Source organism: Epinephelus fuscoguttatus, linkage group LG17 (genome assembly GCF_011397635.1).
Source record: "Epinephelus fuscoguttatus linkage group LG17, E.fuscoguttatus.final_Chr_v1".
Classification (NCBI taxonomy): domain Eukaryota; kingdom Metazoa; phylum Chordata; class Actinopteri; order Perciformes; family Serranidae; genus Epinephelus; species Epinephelus fuscoguttatus.
This window is the reverse complement of record NC_064768.1, coordinates 39,888,903-39,910,974: the sequence shown is the minus strand read 5'-3', so window position 1 is coordinate 39,910,974 and position 22,072 is coordinate 39,888,903. Positions and strand designations below refer to the sequence as shown.

Sequence of the window (22,072 nt, the reverse complement as noted above, 5' to 3'; positions counted from 1 at the left end):
TTTTCCTGTTTTACCCCCCAAAATTGCAAGATAATAAGGAAAAAAGAGAAAATTAAAAACTAGAAAATTAGTTAAAAAAGGAAAGTAAGTTAAAAATAAACACGGAAATGACCTGAAAAAAGTGCTTAAAATCTTTTTTTTTTCGCAATATGTGGGACAGTTCTTACCAAGTTGCAGTTTTTCCCTCGTTTTACCCAAAAAATTAGTAAGAAATTGGTAAAAAAGAGAAAATTAAAAAGAAAATGATTTTTTAAAAAAAAAAATTTTAAATGGAAATGACCTGGAAAGAGTGCTTCATAATGTAATAAAAATTTGATGAAAATCTAATAGTAATAATAATTATTATAAATAAGTTTTTCCCTAGCTTTTTTCCCCAATTGTTTTTAATCATTTTCCAAATCTATTAATTATATTTTGCAATTTGTGGGACATTTCTTACCGAGTTGCTCATTGCCTTTTTTCTCCATGTTTCTGAAAGAAATCGCACCAATCTGCTGTCAGGGTTCAAAGGTCTAAATACTTGGGAAAGATGTCTGAAAGCAGCACAAGAAAAGTGATGTCACTCCAGGTTTCAGAGAGTTAAGACAGCAGATGACGACGGCACAAAACTGAAAACATTTTATTTGTAAAATAAAGGCAAGGAGCTGATTTCTGCATTTCAGAGTGATACTGAGAGATGACACGTTACAGGATCATCGCAGCCGAAAGGTACAAAATGTTTCAAACCAACTGAGATCGATTTTTAAACCAGCTGAAGAGTGAAGAGTTTGTGTTGGTGTAAAGGATCTGCTGCTCCAGAAATACTCAACAATCCTCCAAACCAACATAAAATTAACTTTGCATGATGTTCGGGAGAACAGTGCAGAGATTAAAACAACAGGCGTCAAATTACCATTTACCAAAATAAATAAAAACATCACATCTGGATGATCTGATTGGTGTTTAGATCAAAATATAATAAATCATGTCAACTATCAAACCCCTCTTTTTGGCAAGGGCTTGTATCTGTGAGGCAGTGACACAGCTGCTTTAGGTCAGGGATGATGTCTCTGATTAAGTGGCAGATTTTTGGGTATTTGTGACACAGTTTGGTGACAACATCCCAGAATAATAGAGCGACAACCTTTTTACCTGAAATGGTGTTTAAACCATGTAACTGAAGAGCAGCAGGAGAGGGCAGTGTGCTCGTGTCCGTTTGCCTGAGGTCCAACAAAGGGTTAAAAAACACCCTCATTATCAACTCATGTCTTAAATATCTGAATTCTTACATAAGAAAATAAATATATCTGCAAAGCAACGAAAAACCCTAAGGCAGGCAGAAACAGTTCAGAGGAGAACTGAGATAAGTGACTCCATCGTCTTCGCTGCACTGATCCGTCCTAACAAGTGTCACTGTCCATGTGTTCGTCTCATTACCTGCACGTTAAAGGCACAGAGGTGGTGGGAACGCTGCAGGATTTGGAGGTGCTGTTACGTCACAGAGAGAAGGTCAGTAAGTGTTTAAGTCCATTCTTCCTCAGTCGTCTTTGTTGTGGTTGTTGCCGTTGCAGCTCTGAGGTCGACCCACGCAGAACTTGCGCGGATGGTTTTCAAAGTCGAGGTAATCCTGGACGATGTGCGGGTGCTGCTCTATGAAACGATGGAGCTCATCTGGAGAGCAAACACAGCAAATGGAGTTATGATATCACTACTGTCAGAGTGTTAGGTGATTAACATGTCCGATATCTATTGGTAAAGAGGGACTGGAGTAGGGTGGATTTTAAATTTCAGAGGAGCAAAAAGTTATTGGCTGTAACTTTTTGTGCTGCTGTCTCGGTCAGGTCTCCCTTGAAAAAGATTGTTGGTCTTATGGGACTCACCTGGTTAAACATGGGCTAAATGAAAATAAATAAATACAACATCACAGTATAACTTGAAACCAGTATACCATTGCAAATCTACAGGTGACCTGATATATAGCTCCTGTGATGATTCCAGACTAGCTGTTCCTGCATTTTACATTATGAGCTATGAGGAAATCTGCTGGATTGTTTTATATTAAAGGGACAGTGCACCCAAAAATGAAAATTCAGCCATGACGTTTTTCCAAACAACTTTTTATGTCGGGGCTTCAGGACACTTGGATCACTACGGACGAGCAGTATGGAGATATTTTGTGGTTTCAATGATGTGTTTTTGGACGTTTGAATCTGGGGCGCCGTCAGCCTCCATTAGGTGGAGTTGTGTTGCTACCTCCTCTCCCCTTGGATCTCTGCAAGTGATGTGAGGACTCTGAAACTTCACCTGAGCCTCCCTCGGCATATGGGTGAGTAGATAATGGCTGAATTTACATTTTTGGGTGCACTATCCCTTTAAAGGCAGAACGAGCAGGATTCATCGGTTGCTGTTTTTGATCATGGTGTTCAAAGTTGGCTCCTCGTCTCTGTGCTTATGATCTGAAACCTGAGGCCTGGACTCTGAAGGCAGTTCAACAAATTATATCTTCTCATTAACTGGCTTCACTAAGCCGTCACATTGGCCGTCTGGATATCTGGTGCTACAAAGCTGGTTATCAACTAGTTCAGTCAACTCTGGGTTTTCATATCCAGGCACGAGCGTGTTCATGTGAAAGAGGCGGGGTGTTAATCACGAGTGACATCATCAGAGCCAAGAATGAAGGAGGCTGCTTCATATCGTATGAGATGAAACGGTACAGTCACAGTGTCTGTGACTGGGAGACAGTGAAATGTCAGTGGTGTGGGATGGAAACGTTACTCTGGAATCTTATAACTTATCTTGAGTTGAGTTATAACGAAAATGTAGAAATACTGAAAATGCTGTTCAGTGTGATGATGATGAAACTCCTCTGAATGTGTCACACAGAGACTTTAAAGTAACACCAGACTGTTTCTGCTGCTGGAGTAAAGAGTGGAAAAGTAGTTAATGACTGACGACGTCTGTCTGACTGACGTGTGTCATTTATAATAACAGGAGCTGATTAACAGTGTGTGGATTATTTTACTAATTAAATATGATGTGTTTTATCCTCGTTCTCATCACACAGGTGTCTCAGGTTATTCTGAGCTGCAGTGATGAATCACAGTGTCAAATATCAACACGGTCACTGCGACTAAAATAAACTTTGCATCAGTTAAAATCATGTGTTCAGTGTGTAAACCATCTCTGTGTTTGTTACAAGCTCTGGATACTTTTTTCTTCAGTGGTCTGATTGGTCAGAGGTCGGGGTGGTGACAGGCTGTGATCAGGTCAGCTGTTCAGCATCAGTTACCATGGTGATTTATCCTGGTAAAAACACAACCAGCTTCATAGAAATGAAAACCCAGAGTTAACCCTGACGTTACCTCGCTAACTCCAAATCCGGCTTCGTGGTGCAGGCCAGAGTTTGGATAACAAATCAGAAATTTTGCTCAGGTGCGACCCACCTGACATGCTGCTGTGTTGTGCTACGGCCCATTCAAGTGCTGGAATTTGTCATTTACGTGACAACGCCTGAACACAACATAGACTCCCGTCCAACTGAGCGTGCCGTGCTGCGCTGCTGTGTGTGCGGTGTGTTTGACTGTGCGTAACAGCAGCCTTTTGATGGTCATTTACACACTGTCCATAACAATAACTATGTCAGGTGACAAACTGCGTCGGGGTCAGTTGGGAAAATACGTCCCGAGCCACGCTCTGGTACAGGCCTGTGGTCGCTACGTTTTTACATACCCTGCCTGCTGCTGTTGGCTGGGGGCTACACACGGCCAAAAGGTTGACACCAGTTAGACGAACTGAGAAAACAGAGGCAGACTCTCTAGTGGGTCATTAGTGATGATATTTGTATGAATCTATACGATGTTAATCAGAAAAATCCTCTTATGAAGAAACTGCTTCATGAGAGGAGGCAGTTAGCTGGTGTAAAGGATCCTGGATAATCAACAACAGACGGTACTTATCCTCTTCAGTAGAGCCAAAAAGAAACTGAATGTGATATGACAGCAAACAGGAAGCAGAGACACGCTGATAGATGCTGTCAATCATCTCCACCATGGTCTCATACGTACAAAGGTATCACAGTTCCTCTCATAATGACAGTTAATGACAAACACTGCGTCTCACCGTATGTGATCTTCCCTGTGTCGGGCCCGTCCAGCGATAAAAACAGAACACTTAGGTCCAGTTCTTTCACGCCCAACATTATTTCCAAGATGGCGGTGAGGTCCTCCTCCAGGACTTGCCCGTTCTCCTCATTTTCATACATCTGCATGACAACATAAAGACTTAGTGCAAAGACTTCAAACCTGAATTACACCAGATTTAATGATGAACGTGCTCCACCTTGAAGGCCAGTTTGAGCGTCTCCATTGACTTTGATGGTCGATGAACGGTGGACAGAGCGATCACATAGTGTCTGACGTCAATCTGTCCGTCTCCATGCTGTGGACGAAACAATCCCAGTGAGCAGAAGTGTTACAGAAACAAATATGATCTTGTGTTTAAATGCAAATTGCTGCACACATCTTCATCTGAAGTGTGTCGTCATGTGGACAAGGAAGTTCTCACATTTTAAAACACATTTTCACACAAAACTTTAAATCAGTCTGGTCATTAATAAATAAAAAGTCTCGATCACACAGATTTAAACTTGCTGACATTTAGCAGAGTTCAGATTGTCCACAAGGGGGAGCTGATCAGTCACTGTCACACCAGATCTACACCTAGAAGCAGGCTCACAGAATCTGCGACAGTGGATTTTAAGAATATAGACGCTGCTTGTAAAAGTCAAAATGTTGTTTTCACGTCCCTGCTTGGTACGATCGTCTAAACTGGACATCTCAGAATAAACTCTCGAGGATTGTAACAACACAAAATAATCAGAATTTGATCCATTTGGTCCGATAACATTTTAGAAGTCTAGAAAAGCTGTTGATTAAATAACTGTATCCCTATTCAAGTCTGAAATAATGTGGCACAAAACAAGATCTGAAGACAGAGCCGGTTTCACTCGATGGCCAACATGTTGAACCTGTGGAAAATCTTAAATCCCTTGGTGCAGCTCTGGACTCCCAGCTGAGCATCACTGGAAATACGAAGTAGATTTTCAAGAGACGCTCACAGCTACTTTATCTTCTTATGAAACTCAGTGGCCTTGGTGTCAGTCAGCAGATCTTAGAATACGTGTACCAAACTATGGTTTAGAGTGTTTTAACATTTCACCTCGCTGCCTGGTGCGACATCTTAACTGTACGTCTCAGAATAAACTCTCTAAGATTGCGACAATGGCACATATATATATGTATATAATATCTGTGCCAGATACTCGTTTCATCTGAGTATAAGACTCAGCCCTACCTATTTCATTTCAAAAGCCACATTCCCAACACAGTTTACCGGTAATCTCACTGTGTGGTGTTATTTTACGCACCTGGCTGTATTCATTTTAAAGTAGTTTTGTTTGTTTGACCTTGAACGTGTCTGTGTTTACCTGGTCAAACTGGCTGTGCACTTGTGCGAGCGTGTCTGTAACTGGCAGGTCCAGAAACTGGGCGAAGTCCTCCAGCCCCAGCCGGTCTCCCTGCAGCTTTCTAGCTCTTCTGGCCAGCTCCTCCAGCTCTGTGTCGGTCCGTCCTGCTCTCAGCCTGAGTCCAGAGAACGAACAAAGAAAGCACATCATGCAGCGACGTGTTGGTAAGTCACAGTAGAAACACCTTCACTGTGACTGGCCCACATCTTACAGATTAAGGGCTCACACTGGTCTGTTAACACTGTGGCTTAGAGTTGTCTCAGTTTATGATCTCTGACTTCAACTTAAATAGTTTAGTTTTCAAAAATGTCCAAACATCCTCAAGTCTTCTCTTTACAGTTTCCTTAAAGTGTTTACTTTAGGATTTAAGTTTTTCTCCTTATCTTGGTCTTACACTTAAGGAATTGCTTCAAGCTTGTTAAACCGTTACACAAAGAACCTTTGTAACCAAAGTAAAGACAAAAACATAAAGTACCTCGGACTGCATCTGAACTGCAACATGGTGGAGTTAATGGAGATAACTGAGAAGAATCAAGGCATCCAGAGAAGAGTCCCCCGCAACTGGGAGAACCCGATGGACACGCTTAATGTTTAGCAGCTGATTTTGCATTTCAAATTTCACCAGAAGTCACTTATGATTGTGACCATCTGGGGTTGGATCACTCAACTTTCTAAACCTGAGCTCTTCCAGCTTCTTTACAGTTAATAATCGCTCTTTGATTTCATGCAGCAGGATCTTTCAAGTCACTTATTAGCAAAGCATTTCATGTAAGCCTTAAAAGTCATATTGAAGGAGCAAACTTAAGGTGCTCTGTGCATCTGGACCCTGATTTTCAGCCACAATAAACCACAAAGTAGAAATTTTAGGATCATATCTGGGCAGAATTCTGTTTTTCGGTATTAAAAAGTTGTGATAAAAAAGACAAAACAATGCATAAATGTGGTACAGAGACAGTTGGTGAAGGACTCTCCCTCTGTATTCAAAAACTAAAGTGAGTCATATGACTCAAAATGAAGATTCCCTCACACTCAGTATATGATCAACAGAATGATATTTTGTGCACTCTGCTCTCCTGCTACCAACACAGATTATTTTAATGAGCTTCTGAAACTGATCTAATATTAGAGCTAATTAGCAAAAGATTCCTCTCAGGTCTCTTTAACATTTATGTGCTCAAATGAGAAAAACACAATGATAGATGCTTTTATAAATACTCTGTAATAAAAACCTGCAGGGTCAGCTCTTTACTTGGCTCATATCTTCTCTAATTAACCAAATAACCACACAGTGTGCTCACAGGTATCTGACTATTATCCCGTTTTAATGGATCCTCTGAATATAAATCCCGATTGCAGATAAATAATATCCGTGGCACTCTGGCAGAACATGTGTGGAACACCAAACCTTTCCTCATTTGATTTGAATGGATTAAATCACATTATTCTTGAGGACAAATCTCCCTGTGTGTGTTTCTGCCTTCCCACCAGTAGGTGTCAGTGTTTCTTCACCTTCATTGCTCCACAGTTGAGGATTACAACCACCCCGCACCCAGTCTGACCAGTCAATCCAGTCCCTCTCCACTCACCCCAGGCGGCACAGCAGCTGGTGGAACTCCAGCAGGCTGCTGTAGTCCCAAATGCGCAGAGGGCCCCGTGCTAGGCTGATCTCACGGTCCTCAAAGGACAGGTCTTTGAGTGGCAGCTCCAGCGCCCTATCAGGACGCAGGGACGGGTTAGAGAATGTTCACACGTGTCTGTGTTATGGACACACAGACGAAGCATGTGCACATGTTCGGATTCTGATCAAAGGCACTTGTGCAAACAAACACTCACTTAGCCATGAGCTTTCTGACGTTGTTGGCAAACAGGGCGGGGTTTTCCTTCTCCTCGTCTGATGGAGTGTAAATAGGTAAGTACTAAAAGAGGAGAGAGAACGTCAACCGGAAGCTGTCGTCATGTCACGAAACTGTTTAATGACTTGTATGAGAATAAACAACTACGCATATCACATTCATTCCTAATTGAGAAACATATTAGCTCAAAAAATATAAAAAAAAGATTGAAGATACTGTGATAAAATAACAGGAGAGGTTTTACTAGGGCTGGGATTCCCATTCACAACCTCCTAATTTGATTTCGTTGCCCATTTAATATTGATTATATTAAGGATATTTTAGTTTTTCTTGGATATGACAGAGATTCTCAGAGAAATAACCCTTTGACCTGGTTCATTATTAAAAAATACTAATGTTCATGTGGGGGGGTCACCAATAAAGTGCATTGCTGACCAAAAAAAAAAGTTCCACCTAGAGCAATCTCTATCCATGAGCTCCTCCCCCTTTCTCTAAGGCTGAGCCCTGACTGCCTACAAAGGAAACTCATTTCCACCTCATTCTTTCAGTCACTACCCAGAGCTCATGACCATAGGTGAGGGTTGGGACAGAGATGGACCAGGAAATCAAAAGCTTTGCCTTCTGGCTCAGCAGCTGCATCACTGCAAACGCTGTGCCTAACCACCAATCCATCTCACGCCCCATTCTACCCTCACTCATGAACAGACAACAGCAACATCTGCACGGGAATGGAGGCCGTTATATCGCTCTCTTCAAAGCCAGACTCCATTGAGAAAAACAGTGATTTAACATTGCTGAACACAGGAGCTGCTGCTCTACTGCTGCCTCGATCAATTGTTTTGTTTGTGTTATTGTGTGACTTTGCAGTTTAAAGTTGTCAGTTTGGATTAATCAAAGTCACACAATAGCACAAATTAAAGGGCCAGTGGGTAAAATGGGTTGAAAACAGTGACATCAGTGGTCAAATTCTAGATTGCAGGGCTCACTCGCTCACCCCTTTGTTTATTTGAGCACTCCAGAAACTCCAGTAAAAGACTCCGTCCCAAACTCTGACTCTTCTAGCGTAACACATGCGATTTTGAAGAGTTTCTTGTAGTGGACACAGACCCAGAGCCATACCTGTTTGAGCTGGAGCATACAGATGAGGAACTCCATGTGTTTGATGCTGAGCGGGCGAGAAGAGAGGCTGAATGCACAGAATGGGATTCGGTGCTACTGCTACCATCGTTGGGGAGATATATCATCAGGAGGAAAAGCGCCGCAGAGAGTGCATCACAAGGAGTGAAGTTGCGTCTTCTTTTCCTTGCAGATGACGGTTCGGGCTCATTCTCTCCTGTTGCAAACTTTATAACTAAAAAAACTTTTCACTACTCTCTATCGACGAACTACTAACACTCTGCTGTTTTCTCCTCCTTCTTCCTTCCTTCCGCTGTCTTCGTTGGTTCATTTATACACGCGAAACGCGTTCTCTGGCTGGCTGGATTGTCCGTTCGGTCTGCCCTTGCTATATATATATATATGTATAGAAAAGCATAATTATAAGGCTACGAAAACCAAACGAATTTTATTTTATAGCGATTATACACTTGTATAAACATATTAATGGGTAGAATATTCAGATTCAGATTCAGATTGACAATAAACCATGCCAAATATTACACACTGGCCCTTTAACTAACCGATCAAAGCAGCAGTAGAGCAGCAGATTCAGTGTTCAGTGAGCTAAAATCACTGTTTATTTCAATGGAGTCTGGCGACTTTGATTAGAGCAAAGATGGGGAACTGAAGCCGTTAACAGCTTCCTCGTCAGAATAGGTTGTCTGACAGAAAGGTGAAGCAGTGAAATTATTCTCAATAAAGTTTACACTTAAATCAATACTGATTTTTTTTTTTTTTGGTGCTAAAATATGTTTAATTGCTGACCCGTCCACAGCAGCACATTGCTGAACTTCCGTTTGGGCACTCTTACAGCCTCTCCAAACTGGGGGTGTGCTGACCGCTGTCTACTATATGTACTCCACTGATTGTGGATAAGTACCTCATACAACCCAACTTTAATAAATCTGAACTACCCCTTTAATTAGGCTTTGAAAGCCATTGCTGTACAGGCCTATGTATATCCTTGCATAGCAAAGTTAAGACAGCTTCAGGTCTTTGGGGCATGTGGAGCATTGGATCGTAACTTAAACGCACATGCCTGCTCCAGTGGGGTCTGTTTAAACCGGACTTGTACACTGCAACTCTGGGTGATGTCTCCTTAAATGGTTTTAAAGATTTGTGGTATTTCCACAGTATTTCACCTTTATATGGCTTTGCTCCTCTCTGTCGTTGTAGTTTTTAAATCTGAAATTCAGCCAGAAATCTGCTTCTGTTTCCTTTCATGTTTTGATTCAACTGAAGTTTGCAGGTCTCTCACATGGCCAGATTTCGTTGTGCAATCAATCACAGGCCAGTCATGTAAGACTAACAATGTAAAAGCTTCACACATTCATGGAAGAAAGCATATATTAAAAGATCAATATCTGGATTTAATGAATTGATACCAAAACATTCAAATAAAGATCGATTTGAATCTGAAAATTATTTTTGGCGCACTAAATCACTCACCTCTATCTCCATGGGATTATGAGGCTGGCACAGAGTGAGCCAAAGGATTTTGAATCTGGAAGACAGAAGAGTTGGTTTGTTAGTGTGTGTGTGTGTGTGTGTGTGTGTGTGTGTGTGTGTGTGTGTGTGTATGTGTGTGCTAAGGCCTGTGGTGTAGTTCAGAGTGAAGGTGTGTGAGACAAAGACAAGCACTCACGCTCCGGGACCCTGCCATGTCCATGTAACAGTATCCTGTGGAGAGGAAGGAGAAAGAGGAAATGGTTCAGGACAAACACAAACACAGAAACAGGAGGTCGACTTCCTATAACTCCTCTCACTTCCCAGAACTGCTGCTTGTTAGTTTCCTCAGCTGTGTGTGTCTGTGGGTTCTGAGAATAATATTTATGCCTTAATACCATCATACTAGTGTGTACTGATAATGTTGCAACACTTTTAAGTCAGTACCTCCATTGCTGCAGTTCTACATTACTTGTCACCCTACAGCCAAGAATGTCTTTTGTTTATTGGATTGCTGGAGGGGGGGGGGTTCTCTGTGCTCTCTTTAAACCTCAGTTTGACACGTGTTACAGGCATGACTTTATGACATGATTATATAATTTTCGACAGTTTAAAGGGGAACTCAGATTTTGCACATCAAAGTCAGTTTACAGGTCTCAGTAAGGAAATGTGAAGAAATGTTGTATAAAGCCGTTTATGTGTGAAGAGGGAGTTCTGCAAAGTGAGCAATAAAGTTGCAATGGTGGTTGGGTCTGAGGACGATAAAGCCCCGTCTCCACCAAACCCTTTCAGTCCAGTCCCTTTGGAGCCAGCAGTAAGCCTTCAGACATGGTACCTAGACCCTCGGTGTGTTCAGACAGTCCTCTTAAATGTGGGCGGGGTTGTTGTCACTCACTGCTCCGTCCAGCACTCGCTGTATTTCCTCATCAGCGGTGACACAGATGGAAGTCTGCACCTGGTTTATCATCCACAGAACGAGGCTGCACGCCCACATTTTCACAACAAAATAGAACAGGCTGCAGTGAGAGTCTCTCTCCATGGGATATTTCAAAATAGCAGCTTTGTGCATTTAGTCCTTCTCAGGCAAGCTCAGGGGTTTAGTGTTGCTGTAGCCCACAGGAAGTGAGGATTAGAATATATGACCTTCACATAATCCGCTCCAAATGAATCTATATTTTTAAAGTCATTACTAAAAGTGTGTGTCATATAAAAACTAAAGTGATGGTCAAAGTTGTCACAGTGAAATTTAAGGTGTGCTGATGGATTCACGTCATCAACTCATGCATTGAGTAACATTACAAGTTAACGTTCCACCTTAAAAGTTGCCGGCAGTCGGCCCAGTGAATGAAGTTATTTTTTCTCTTTCATTTTATAGTTGTAGTTTACTGATGTATGAACAGAGGTTACATAAAACCAGAGTGACCGTCCTCTACTGACCAATCAGACTGCAGGGTTTCTAGCTCCACCTTTTAGTACCAGATCTGTGTGCTAGGTACCCCAACAGAGGGGGGACCAAACATGGGGACGCTAAGGAACGCTTCTGTTGGGACCATCCACAACTTTTCACAGTGGAGACAAAACAAAAAGTGTGCTGAACTGAACTGAACTGAACTGAACTGTATCATACTGCGGGTGCGGCTTTGACTTAGACAAAATGACAGGTAACAGGTCAGTTCTGGTACTGAGCTTTACAGGTGCGGGCAGGTGCAGGTTTTCAAAAATGGAGCCCTGCAGGACTCTGTGGAGAAATACTCTGCAGAGTGTTTTATTGGCTGTCAATTCACAGTGGACGGACGGACGGACAGACAGACAGCAGAGGATGGAGAGGACAACAGTGCACGCACTACACTGTATGAACTGAAAATTGTGCGAGTCAAAAAAAAAAAAATTTTGATATTCCAATAAACACTTGCCAGACTTTTAAGTCTAAGAGGATGTTTGTGCCAAATATGAAGAACTTTCTTCAAGGTGCTCTTGAGATACTGCCTTCACAAAAATAAGACAAACAGGTTCAGGGTGACCTTGACCTTTGACCTATGACCACAAATTTCTAATCTGTTCATTGTTGAGTCCAAGTGGATGTTTGTGCCAAATTTGAAGACATTTTACTGAGGCGTTCTTGAGATATTGTGCTCACGAGAAACGGGTGGACAACCTGAAAACATAATGCCTCTGGTCATGCCTATCACTGGCGCCAGAGGCATAAAAATAAACAGCTATTGTCACTTCAGTGCAGCAGGATTTGTAGCCAGTCTTTTGAGGCCTCCTTCCACTGTGGGTGTTTGACACAGGACGACTAAACCGTCATCAGTTACCTGTCAGTACATGTTGTCACCTTTACCTCTGCCCCTGTAAAAGGGCAAAGCGAAGAGAACTCTAACTGCCTAAAGCAAGGTATTTTCTTCTGCTGTGATCAGGCCTGAAGGAGCCAAACAACGTGTGAACACAGCTTAAGAACGATAAAACAACGCACAGCAGATTACATAACATTTACAACAGGCCCCTGCATGACTTCTGTCAGCTTCTTTCCTTGTTGGTGTTGCACAGTCGTACTGTAGATTCAGGGAGCTGAATATGTTTTGATTTGGCTCACTAACAATCAGTATTCTGTGTGATGCGTATTCAGCGCTCCTGTTGGCCGGTGTTTCCAGCGTGTTCCCAGTTCCAGATGCGAAGGTTTCTCTCCGGCTACATGAACAGATGGAAACAGATGGAATGGAAACACTTCTGGTGGCGCAGGAATAAGGAGTCTTATTCAGGGTTTCTTTTGCCTCACGTAACTGCCTCGCACTGCCACGTTGTCACTGAGGTCAGCACAGTGACTAAACTCAGCACAAAGAGAAACACACACAAAAGCTTTAGGGGGAAAGAGACAAGAAAAACCAGGTAATAAGAACTGCATAATTCATGAGAGAGTGAGCAGAGGTGCCGAGAGAGAGACATGACACCTGCATGTGTGTGTGAGAGAAAGAGGGGGATGAAATATCATCCCAGTAGGACATGAAGTCATCCAGCACAGGAGGAGCACATACTAACGTGAGGGAGAGAAGCCATTACATCACAGGCATGTGTCACCATGTGTAGGTTTGTGAACATGGTTTATATATATGGCTTTAAACTTGAACTATGTCTCAGGTTACAGGCATGGAGCAGGTATGTTACGGGTTAAAGGAAAGTGTGTTTACCAGTTTGTTAGGGTAGCGCAGCACCACTGGCTGCACTGGGAGTCCTGGTATGAAAGCACCTGGGAAAGAGAAGAGAGGACGGAGGTGGTGAGACGACACCAGACCAGAAAAAGAAAACGTTTATTCAATTACTACATGCAAATATTATTAGCTGAATCTAATGATCCAAGTCCTACACTGTTTTGGTTTCTACAGAGTTTAACTGACTGAACAAAAACACAGTTCCCAGCCTCAGGATCACCTGCAGCCCGACAGACAGGCCCTCTATTGAGATTCTTTAATGTCCTGCTGATGACAGACGAGCTGACGCAAGCTACATACAGTATTTATTACAGGACAAAGCCCCATTCAAGCTTCTGTTTGAGCTTTGAATAGATAAAATGGGATGAGAATATTACTAATGACAATAACAGCTGAAATATATGAGGCACAGTCACGCCATGACACGTCACGCACATCCAATATGATCAACTGAAGCTGCTACACTGACTGCGAAAGCCAGTCTGTATTCTCAACAGGCGCCCTCCAACAGGTGAAAACTAGGGGTGGGCGTCATAGCCCTAAAATAATATCACAACATTAAAAGGCATTTTTGCGATAACAATATTTTTGATGATAGGACAAATTAGTAAAAAAAACATTTTACTGTCAACTTAAGGACACAGCACTGCAACACAATCACTGATGTAGTTTCACAGTTTGCTTCAAATATTCAGTAAAAACTAAAATGATCTCTTTTGTCTTTAGTCTGTGAACAACAACAGTAACTCAGGACGTTCTGGACTCTGGATGTTGATGACTACTGCATATTCACGTGTAGTTTTTTGTCAAGCCGCGAGCGTCATCTAGGCTACCCGGAGCTTTACATCTGTCACACAGACGATAGGCCGACACACTTACAAACACAGTTATTCCACAGGCTAGTTAATAACATGTCGGGCAGGAAATCCAAAGTGTGGGATCATTTTGAGAAGGTGAAGGACGAACCCAAGGTGATATGTAAACTCATCTTCATTGGTCGACTACAAACATGACGTATCATCTGAAACATGGAAGTAGCTACATGCCCATTAGCCCACAGCGTCATTAACAGGCGGCTCGCTCAGTGTGTGACATGCACTTGGAGATAAAATATAGGCCTGTATTAATGGAGGTTCACTAGTACGGTTTTGTAGCTGAGGTTTTGGTTATAGGATTGCAGCACAGTCAGGATCAACTGCCGTCTATTGGATCCCTAGCGGAATACGTCAAGCCCACTGCGAGGAACCTCGGCATCTGGTTTGACAGTAATCTTACTTTCGAATATCACACCACAAAAATTAGTGCAATCATGTTTTTATCAGTTCAGAAATATTTCAAAGATCCGTTCCTTTTTAACTGTTAAAGACACTGAGACCATTTTGCATGCTTTTATTTTATCACGGCTCGATTTTTTTAACAGCCTTTTTACTTGTCTAAGTCAGAAATCCCTGGACAGACTACAAATGGTGCAGAACTCTGCTGTGAGGCTTTTAACCAGAACTAAAAAACACGATCACATCACACCTATTTTAGCATCTCTACATTGGCTGCCAGTACGTTTTAGAATTGATTTTAAGATTTTATTGATCACTGTCAAATGTCTGAACGGTCTCGGTCCTAGTTATATCACCGACCTTTTAACATCATATGCTCCTACTCGCACTTTACATTCCTCGGGCAAAGGCCTTTTATGCGTCCCAGAGTCCAGACTGAAAACTAAGGGGGGCAGAGCATTTTCAGTCCGGGCCCCAAAACTAGGGAACAAATTGCCCAAGGAAATAAGGTCGGCTGATTCAGTGATCTCTTTTAAATCTCTTCTAAAAACACATTTTTACCGGAAAGCCTTTTTTGATTTTATCTGAGTTTTGTCATTTATTGTTTTCATGCATTGGAATTGTGTACTTTATGTTATAAATGTTCTGTAAAGCACTCTGTAACATATGTTTTGAAAAGTGCTATATAAATAAATGTTATTATTATTATTATTATTATTATTTTGTATTTCTCTGTAATGTAGCACAGTGTTAACAATGTTACTGATACATTGGGGGGCAGACCTTGTTGAACGTTTTCACCATCCAGTGAAAGAGACGTCTCCTCCGCTGGATTTGGAATTCAAGAACGGAGAACCAGCTTAATGTGAGGGACTGGAGCCTGGGTGTGTTTAATCACAGGTGTTGGACTTTTATTAACGGGTGTGGCTTTGACTTGGACATTATGACAAGTAACAGGTTGGTTCTGGTACTGAGCTTTATGGGTATGAGCAGGTGCAGGACTCATTTGTGCAGCATTAACTGATTTTTTGAAGGAAACAATTCTTTTAGATTGTTTAAATATTTCCCCTGGAACACACTAAATAAAAAGTATTCTAGATATAATCTGTTCAGCATTCCGTAAAGATGAAATACACTGTTGTGCAATGGTAAGTGCACAACAAAGTAAATTCCAGTTTTAAAAGGTTGTTTATGCAAAATCTGTTCCAACAGCTGACAGAGTGTAAATATGTTTAACTTATATGTCCTTAAGGCAGGGTGAGGCTGGCTACTGCTCAAACACAACACCTATGAAGGTAAAGTAAAAGGACAGCATGGGAAATAGAACATATTAACATATGAACTTGGAGCAGACGTATTCATCAAGAAACCTTCATCATCAAACATGGATGGCATTTGAATAGAACAATACTGGCTCCACATATTGGTTTAGCTGCACACGAGACAGTGAAGGAACATGAAGGAGCATCAGTGTCGACACCCTGTTAATAATAATGTGACTACAGGGTGGACATGAAAGTGACGGCTCTGTTAAAAGGTCTGTTCAAAAATGACAAAAGGACTGAAGGTGTCTGCAGAGCACGTCACACACAGGTGGCACCATGCACATTAAAACACACACACACACACACACACACACACACACACACACACACACACACACACACACACACACACACAGTGTTGTGCTGGGAGCCAGTGAAGAGACATAACTCGAGGAGACACATCCAGAGAGGACTGGTAACACACAGCAGACACATAGAGCTACACAAACACACACACACAGACACACACACACAGCCAAAGCAGGACAGAGTGTGACTAACGGGGCTTACTGGGAATGACAGAATTACAGACTGGAAGAAAGGGGATTAGACAGAGCAGGACGGGAACAATGGCTGACAGCATAACACGCACGGGATGTGAGCGGAAAAACAAGCCCTGAAAAGATGGGTGCAACAGTTGTGTGTCCTGCTGAGGTGTCCCCGAGCAAGACACTGAACCCACACCTCCTGAGCCAAAACAGAGTTAACCTGCCCAGACATCTACACCAGGAGCTGGCAGCTGTGCACCAACACTGCAGGCACGCTGAATTAAATGAATACTGAACAAAGCGATCGCACAGTCGCTCTGGTAACACACAGACACACCCTTGGATGGAAATCACCAAAATTCACAACCTGATCCTGCTCTGAGCAGCGGTTTGGACGAGTGTATCAGCGACTCTGATGAACACCACCCTTCATTTTGACTTTAGGTAGCACATGTTTTATACTGACAGGTTTGACACGAGACAAAGGTGACGTTGGTTTCCGAACCTAAAAATACATGGAAGTGTATTCATATTATTCTGCTCACCACCTGTAAATACGTTTAAAAAACACTGCTTTGGGGTTATTCCATCCATTTCCATCCACTTATCGTGGGGGCAACACCCCAGACGGCCCTCTCCTCAGCAACACTTTCCAGCTCCTTGTGTAGGACCCCAAGGTGTTCCCAGGCTAGGTGAGATATATAATCCCTCCAGTGTGTTCTGGGTCTGCCCCGGGGCCTTCTACTAGTGGGTTGTACCCCAAACACCTCTAACAGGAGGCGCCCAGGAGGATCCAAATCACCTCAACTGACCCCTTTCAACACGAAGGAGAAGCGGCTCTACTCCGAGCTCCCTCCAGATGCCCCTTCTCTACGGCTGAGCCCAGACACCCCACGGACGAAACTCAGATGCTTGTATCTGCATTTCACTGCCCAGAGCTCATGACCCTATGTGAGGGTTGGGACAGAGGTGGACCAGTAAATCGATAGCTTTGCCTTTGGGTCCAGTGCAGCACCTACTTCACTGCAGAAGCCACACCAAACGGCTGATCCATCCCACGCTTCATTCTACCGTCACTCGTGAACAAGACCCCGAGATACTTTAACTCTCTCACTTGTGGTCTACAGAAAGACGACATCCCTGGCCGACTCTATTGGCACAGACCCTACAAGTCCACAACCCTGCTAGCGGCTGTGTGAGGTTGTGTAGTGGTTTTAATTAAAAGCTAACACCAGCGTGCTAACATTGACAATGCTAACATGTTGATGTTTAGCAGATATGTTTACTTTAACCTGCTGATGTTGAGATATTCAGATGAGTTGCTGTGGTGGACCAAATGACCGATTGACGGACCGACCTAAACACAAATATGTGAGGGCTAGCTTCATCATAGAGCTAAGCACAGAAAAGCAAACTTATAGAAAAAGAAAGAGGCCCTGCAAAGAGCGTGTGACTGTCTCTGCAGCTGCAGTAAAAGAATAAGATTGCTTTTTCATCCACAGTAACAGTATGTCTCTGTAGAAGAAGATCTAACTGTTTGTTAAACTGTGTTTTGACTATTTATGCCATTTCATACACACACACACACACACACACACACACACACACACACACACACACACCGTTTACCTAATTTCATGATGCTTAAAGCAGAAAGAGAACTGAACACATACCAGCCTTGAACAAGATGAGCCCCGACCTGTTGGTGCACGTCCCCTCTGGGAATATCATGATCTGGAACAAACAAATACACGTTATGAAACGCACACACAAACACACACTCACTCACTCACTCACACACAACCACACAACCACACAGATGCATCTGGCTCTTCTCATTATTTTAAACTGTCCCTGATCTGTGCGAGCTGTGTGTGACTCACAGTATTTACGCTATCACCTCTCAGTTCCCATGTGGTGTGTGTGAGCTGATGTCACATCAGTGTTTCTCTGTGTGCCTGTGTATGTGTATGAACACATCATGTATGTTACCTGAGGCCACTCCCCTCCAGACCGCGCTCTCCGCTTGATCTCCTCCACAGTTTTCCTTCTGGAGTCCTGATCCGAGCGAAACACAAACACGGGCCTGATGTAGCTGATCAGAGCTGGAGGACGATGGTGAGGAGACAGGTTTAAGATGTTTGTCAGAAACACATATTTTATTTCTTTGAGTAAATCTACAGGTCATGATGAAAACATGAGTCACTCACTGCCCCAGACAGGAATGCTCCTGCTCTCCAGTTTGGTGACTATGGAGCACATGGTCATGGTGACTGGGATGGCATCAAAGTAGGAGGAGTGTGGCGCCACGGTGAGGATGGGAATATCAGAGGGCGCCGCCCGCTCCCCTTTCACCTTGATCCAGTGGAAACCTCCGCAGAACCACATGGCTCTCATGATCACGCGCAGACACAGGTCTATAAACCTGATGAAGGACACAGACTGATGATGCAAAGCAGAAATGATCCCAAAACTGATTCCAATACCTGAGCTTGCGTTTCAGCATTTCTGTGTCAAGAAGCAAACTAACATGTAAAAATGGAATAACAGCTATATCACATCCTGTATCTTGTCCTCAGTTGGCTTCAGCTAACGGCTAATGACGACAACAAAAACTTTTCTCCGCAAGAATAAATGGATAAATAATCACAGTTAGGGATGTCAGTTTCAGTTAATTTTGCTTTTGATTGCCTGACATCCATTAAGCGATCGCTAACTGGTTAATTTTTAAGAAAAAAAAATGCCTGATGCAGCATATTCAGCAGTATCAGAGGTATTCCCAAGGTGTTCCCAATACTGGAGTCGGTATGGAAGAAACTCTTATGCAGAATGTGCATTTGGATCTTTAACCCTTTGAAACCTGGAGTGACATCACTTTTCTTGTACTGCTTTCAGACGCCTTTCACAAGTCTTTACAGCGTTGAACCCTGGGTAAATGGATGCGATTTCTCTCAGAAACATGGGAAATAATGCAGTGAGCAGCTTGGTAAAAAATGTCCCGCAGATTGAAACAAATGACTTAATTAAAAATTTAGAAAATTATTAAAAAAAAATAGAGAAAAAACTATATTTGTAATTGTTATTATTTTTACATTTTGAAATTATGTTACAGAATTATCAGAATTTTTAAGCACTTGGTCAAGGTCATTTCCTTGTTTGTGTGTTTTTAACTTTCCTTCTTTTTTCCCTAATTTTCCTTAATTCAATTTTCTCTTTTTACTATTTCTTTGCTAAATTTTTGAGTCTGTTTTTTCAGTTGCTTATTGCCTTCTTCCCAGGTAAAAGAAATCAAGCTAATATGCGCAAGTTTCAAAGCGCTGAAGTGTTTTGTTCCTGATGGATGTGACTGATCAAATTTGTTCTTCTCTCGCAATGGTCACTTTCAGCTCCTCGCTTTAACACCATTTAAACATTTACTATTCTCCCTCTGTGCATGTGTTGATGTGTGTATTTTAAAGTGCAGGGTTTCACATTACTGTAACTTTAATCTAAAAAAAGTCAATTTCAACATGACAAAGATATGGTATGGATATATACGAGGTATTGTATCAAAGGTGTAAAGTCCAGTATCATGTTTACTCCAGTAAACACTCAGCAGATACGAGACTGTGTTTATCAAAGGGCTTGTTTGTTTAGCTCTGTTTATCATAAAGCTGTTTACAGGCAGTTTTCACACATCTCTGTGTCATCCCATATGTTTACACACTACAAATATTCACCACACACACACACACACACACACACACACACCTCCTCCACCACGACTGCGGCTCCATGACAAACTCAGAGCGTCCCAGGGAGGCTGTGAAGGCGAAGGGCCACGCCAGCAGCATGAAGAAGGACACCAGCAGCAGCCGCACTGGAAACACCGTCACCGACATCAGTCCGATCTGACGACAGAGAGACGACAGAGGTAAGAGCGGTCGCATTGTTTTCATTCCTCTGCACTTTCACAACCTGTTATTCACCGTTCCATCATTTAACACTCTTACAGCTTTCAGCCAACTGTCATTTAACATACTGTACATTCCTATACAGCAGGAAAATATGCCTGCATGTCCTGAAAAGGGTCAAGACGAGGAGGAGGAGGAGGAGGAGGAGGAGGAGGGGGAGGAAGAGGAGCAGCACATTCCATCTGTAGCATCAGGAAGGAACAGCAGTCATGCTCTGATCACACGTACATGGTGAGGAGCCCCTGGAGCTCCTGGACGCGTCCAATATGAAAATGTTTATCAGAATCAGAAACACTTTATTGATCCCTGAGGGGAAACTGTGTTCGTTACAGCCGCTCCATGTAGAGAATAGAGAATTATAAGAAGTGAGAAAAACAGTATGAAATAGAAGTATGTAAATATGAAGCAATAAAATAAAACAGAAATGAAAATAAATAAATAAAAAAGAACGTACATTACGCTGCAGTGTTTAACACTAGTATTTAAGATATTAAAATATTAAAAAGAAAATATTTATCATCACTGTGCTGAAGCTGTAAGTGTGAAATTTAACTACAATATATAAAACAAGAAACAAGAGAGTAAACGTAAGAAATATTACAGTTATGTGCATGATAAAGTTGTATACTGAACAAATATTGTACAGCTGAATAACTGCATCAAATATTGCAGTTCACAGATCAACACTAGTTCGCTCCTGTTAGAGACTGCTGAGGAAATACACATTTGATTGTGTTTGAATCTAAAAATAAGGAACGAAAAAGATCTTCAAATACATTTTCAATGTGATGAGTCTTTAATATCACACGTTGACTCCACATAATACCAAAGTCAAAGTTTTCCTTTAACCTCCTCACAGATGCAGCTCTAACAAGAGTAAACCATGGTCTGTGTATTCTCTGAAAGTCAACACTGTTTTACTTTTAATTGTCAATGATTTGTTGCTAATACCACTACATTCCATTTTTATTTTCAATGTTATTTACAATCATTTTGGGGATGAGGTGGTTATTGTGATCAATTCATGGACAAAAACACTTTCCTGCGTTGCAGTATCACCCCACGCCTTTCCCATATCCCAATTTTGTGCCTCTTCGACTCCACGATCCTCCAGCTTGTGACCCGGATATCAATCTCAACGCTCCATCCTGGAGAATTTTGTGATTCCTAAAATACATCTCAAGGAGTGAGGAGCCCACAGTCCAAAGACACGCAGGTTAATTGGTGACTCTAAATTGTCCGTAGGTGTGAATGTGAGTGTGAATGGTTGTCTGTCTCTATGTGTCAGCCCTGTGATAGTCTGGTGACCTGTCCAGGGTGAACCCTGCCTCTCACCCAGTGTCACCTTTATAAAGTTACGCTGCTTTTCTTGAGCATAAATGTGCACAGCGACTCTCTTAATATAGATTAAATAAAGCCAATGTTATTAATAAGCAAATTATATGGTAACATATTTCACTGATGTTCACAGGCTGGGTTTAATTAAATAAACATTTATTTAAAGTCCATCTGTTCTGGTCAGATGGAAATGGCAACAGGTATTTAGTGTGTGTGTGTGTGTGTGTGTGTGTGTGTGTGTGTGTTAAACATTCTTGTAACATTAAGTCAAGTTGTGAGCTGAATTAAAAGTGAATGTGCTCAGACAGAGATCCTAATTACAGCAGTAGGCTGTAACAAACAACGGACAGATGACGCAGCTGAGCCTCATATGTTTAATTGACATGGCTGTAAAATGGAGGCCCCGAGGCAAGGATGCATGTTGCCTAAACTCCTCCACTCCGTCCCCTGTGGGCGGGACTAAATACATGGTACAGGTCGCAGCATGACACATGTGCTGCAGCAGAGTGCATCCATCATAATCAGCTG

The 22,072-nt window shown here is 42.2% G+C and overlaps 1 protein-coding gene across 1 annotated transcript in view; it reads right to left on the bottom strand.

The window, feature by feature from the left end:
- Positions 1–603: 603 nt before the first annotated feature.
- Positions 604–22,072, bottom strand: part of lpcat1 (lysophosphatidylcholine acyltransferase 1) — a 34,037-nt gene continuing 12,568 nt past the window's right edge. The window contains exons 2-14 of the mRNA XM_049602060.1: positions 20,004–20,143; positions 18,464–18,678; positions 18,246–18,358; positions 17,927–17,987; positions 13,146–13,204; positions 10,160–10,194; positions 9,964–10,018; positions 7,337–7,419; positions 7,090–7,215; positions 5,465–5,618; positions 4,318–4,416; positions 4,099–4,240; positions 604–1,650 (exon numbers count right to left, since the gene is read on the bottom strand). Coding sequence (XP_049458017.1) covers positions 1,517–1,650; positions 4,099–4,240; positions 4,318–4,416; positions 5,465–5,618; positions 7,090–7,215; positions 7,337–7,419; positions 9,964–10,018; positions 10,160–10,194; positions 13,146–13,204; positions 17,927–17,987; positions 18,246–18,358; positions 18,464–18,678; positions 20,004–20,143 — 1,416 coding nt within the window. The 3' untranslated portion in view covers positions 604–1,516. The remainder of the gene's footprint in view (positions 1,651–4,098; positions 4,241–4,317; positions 4,417–5,464; positions 5,619–7,089; positions 7,216–7,336; positions 7,420–9,963; positions 10,019–10,159; positions 10,195–13,145; positions 13,205–17,926; positions 17,988–18,245; positions 18,359–18,463; positions 18,679–20,003; positions 20,144–22,072) is intronic.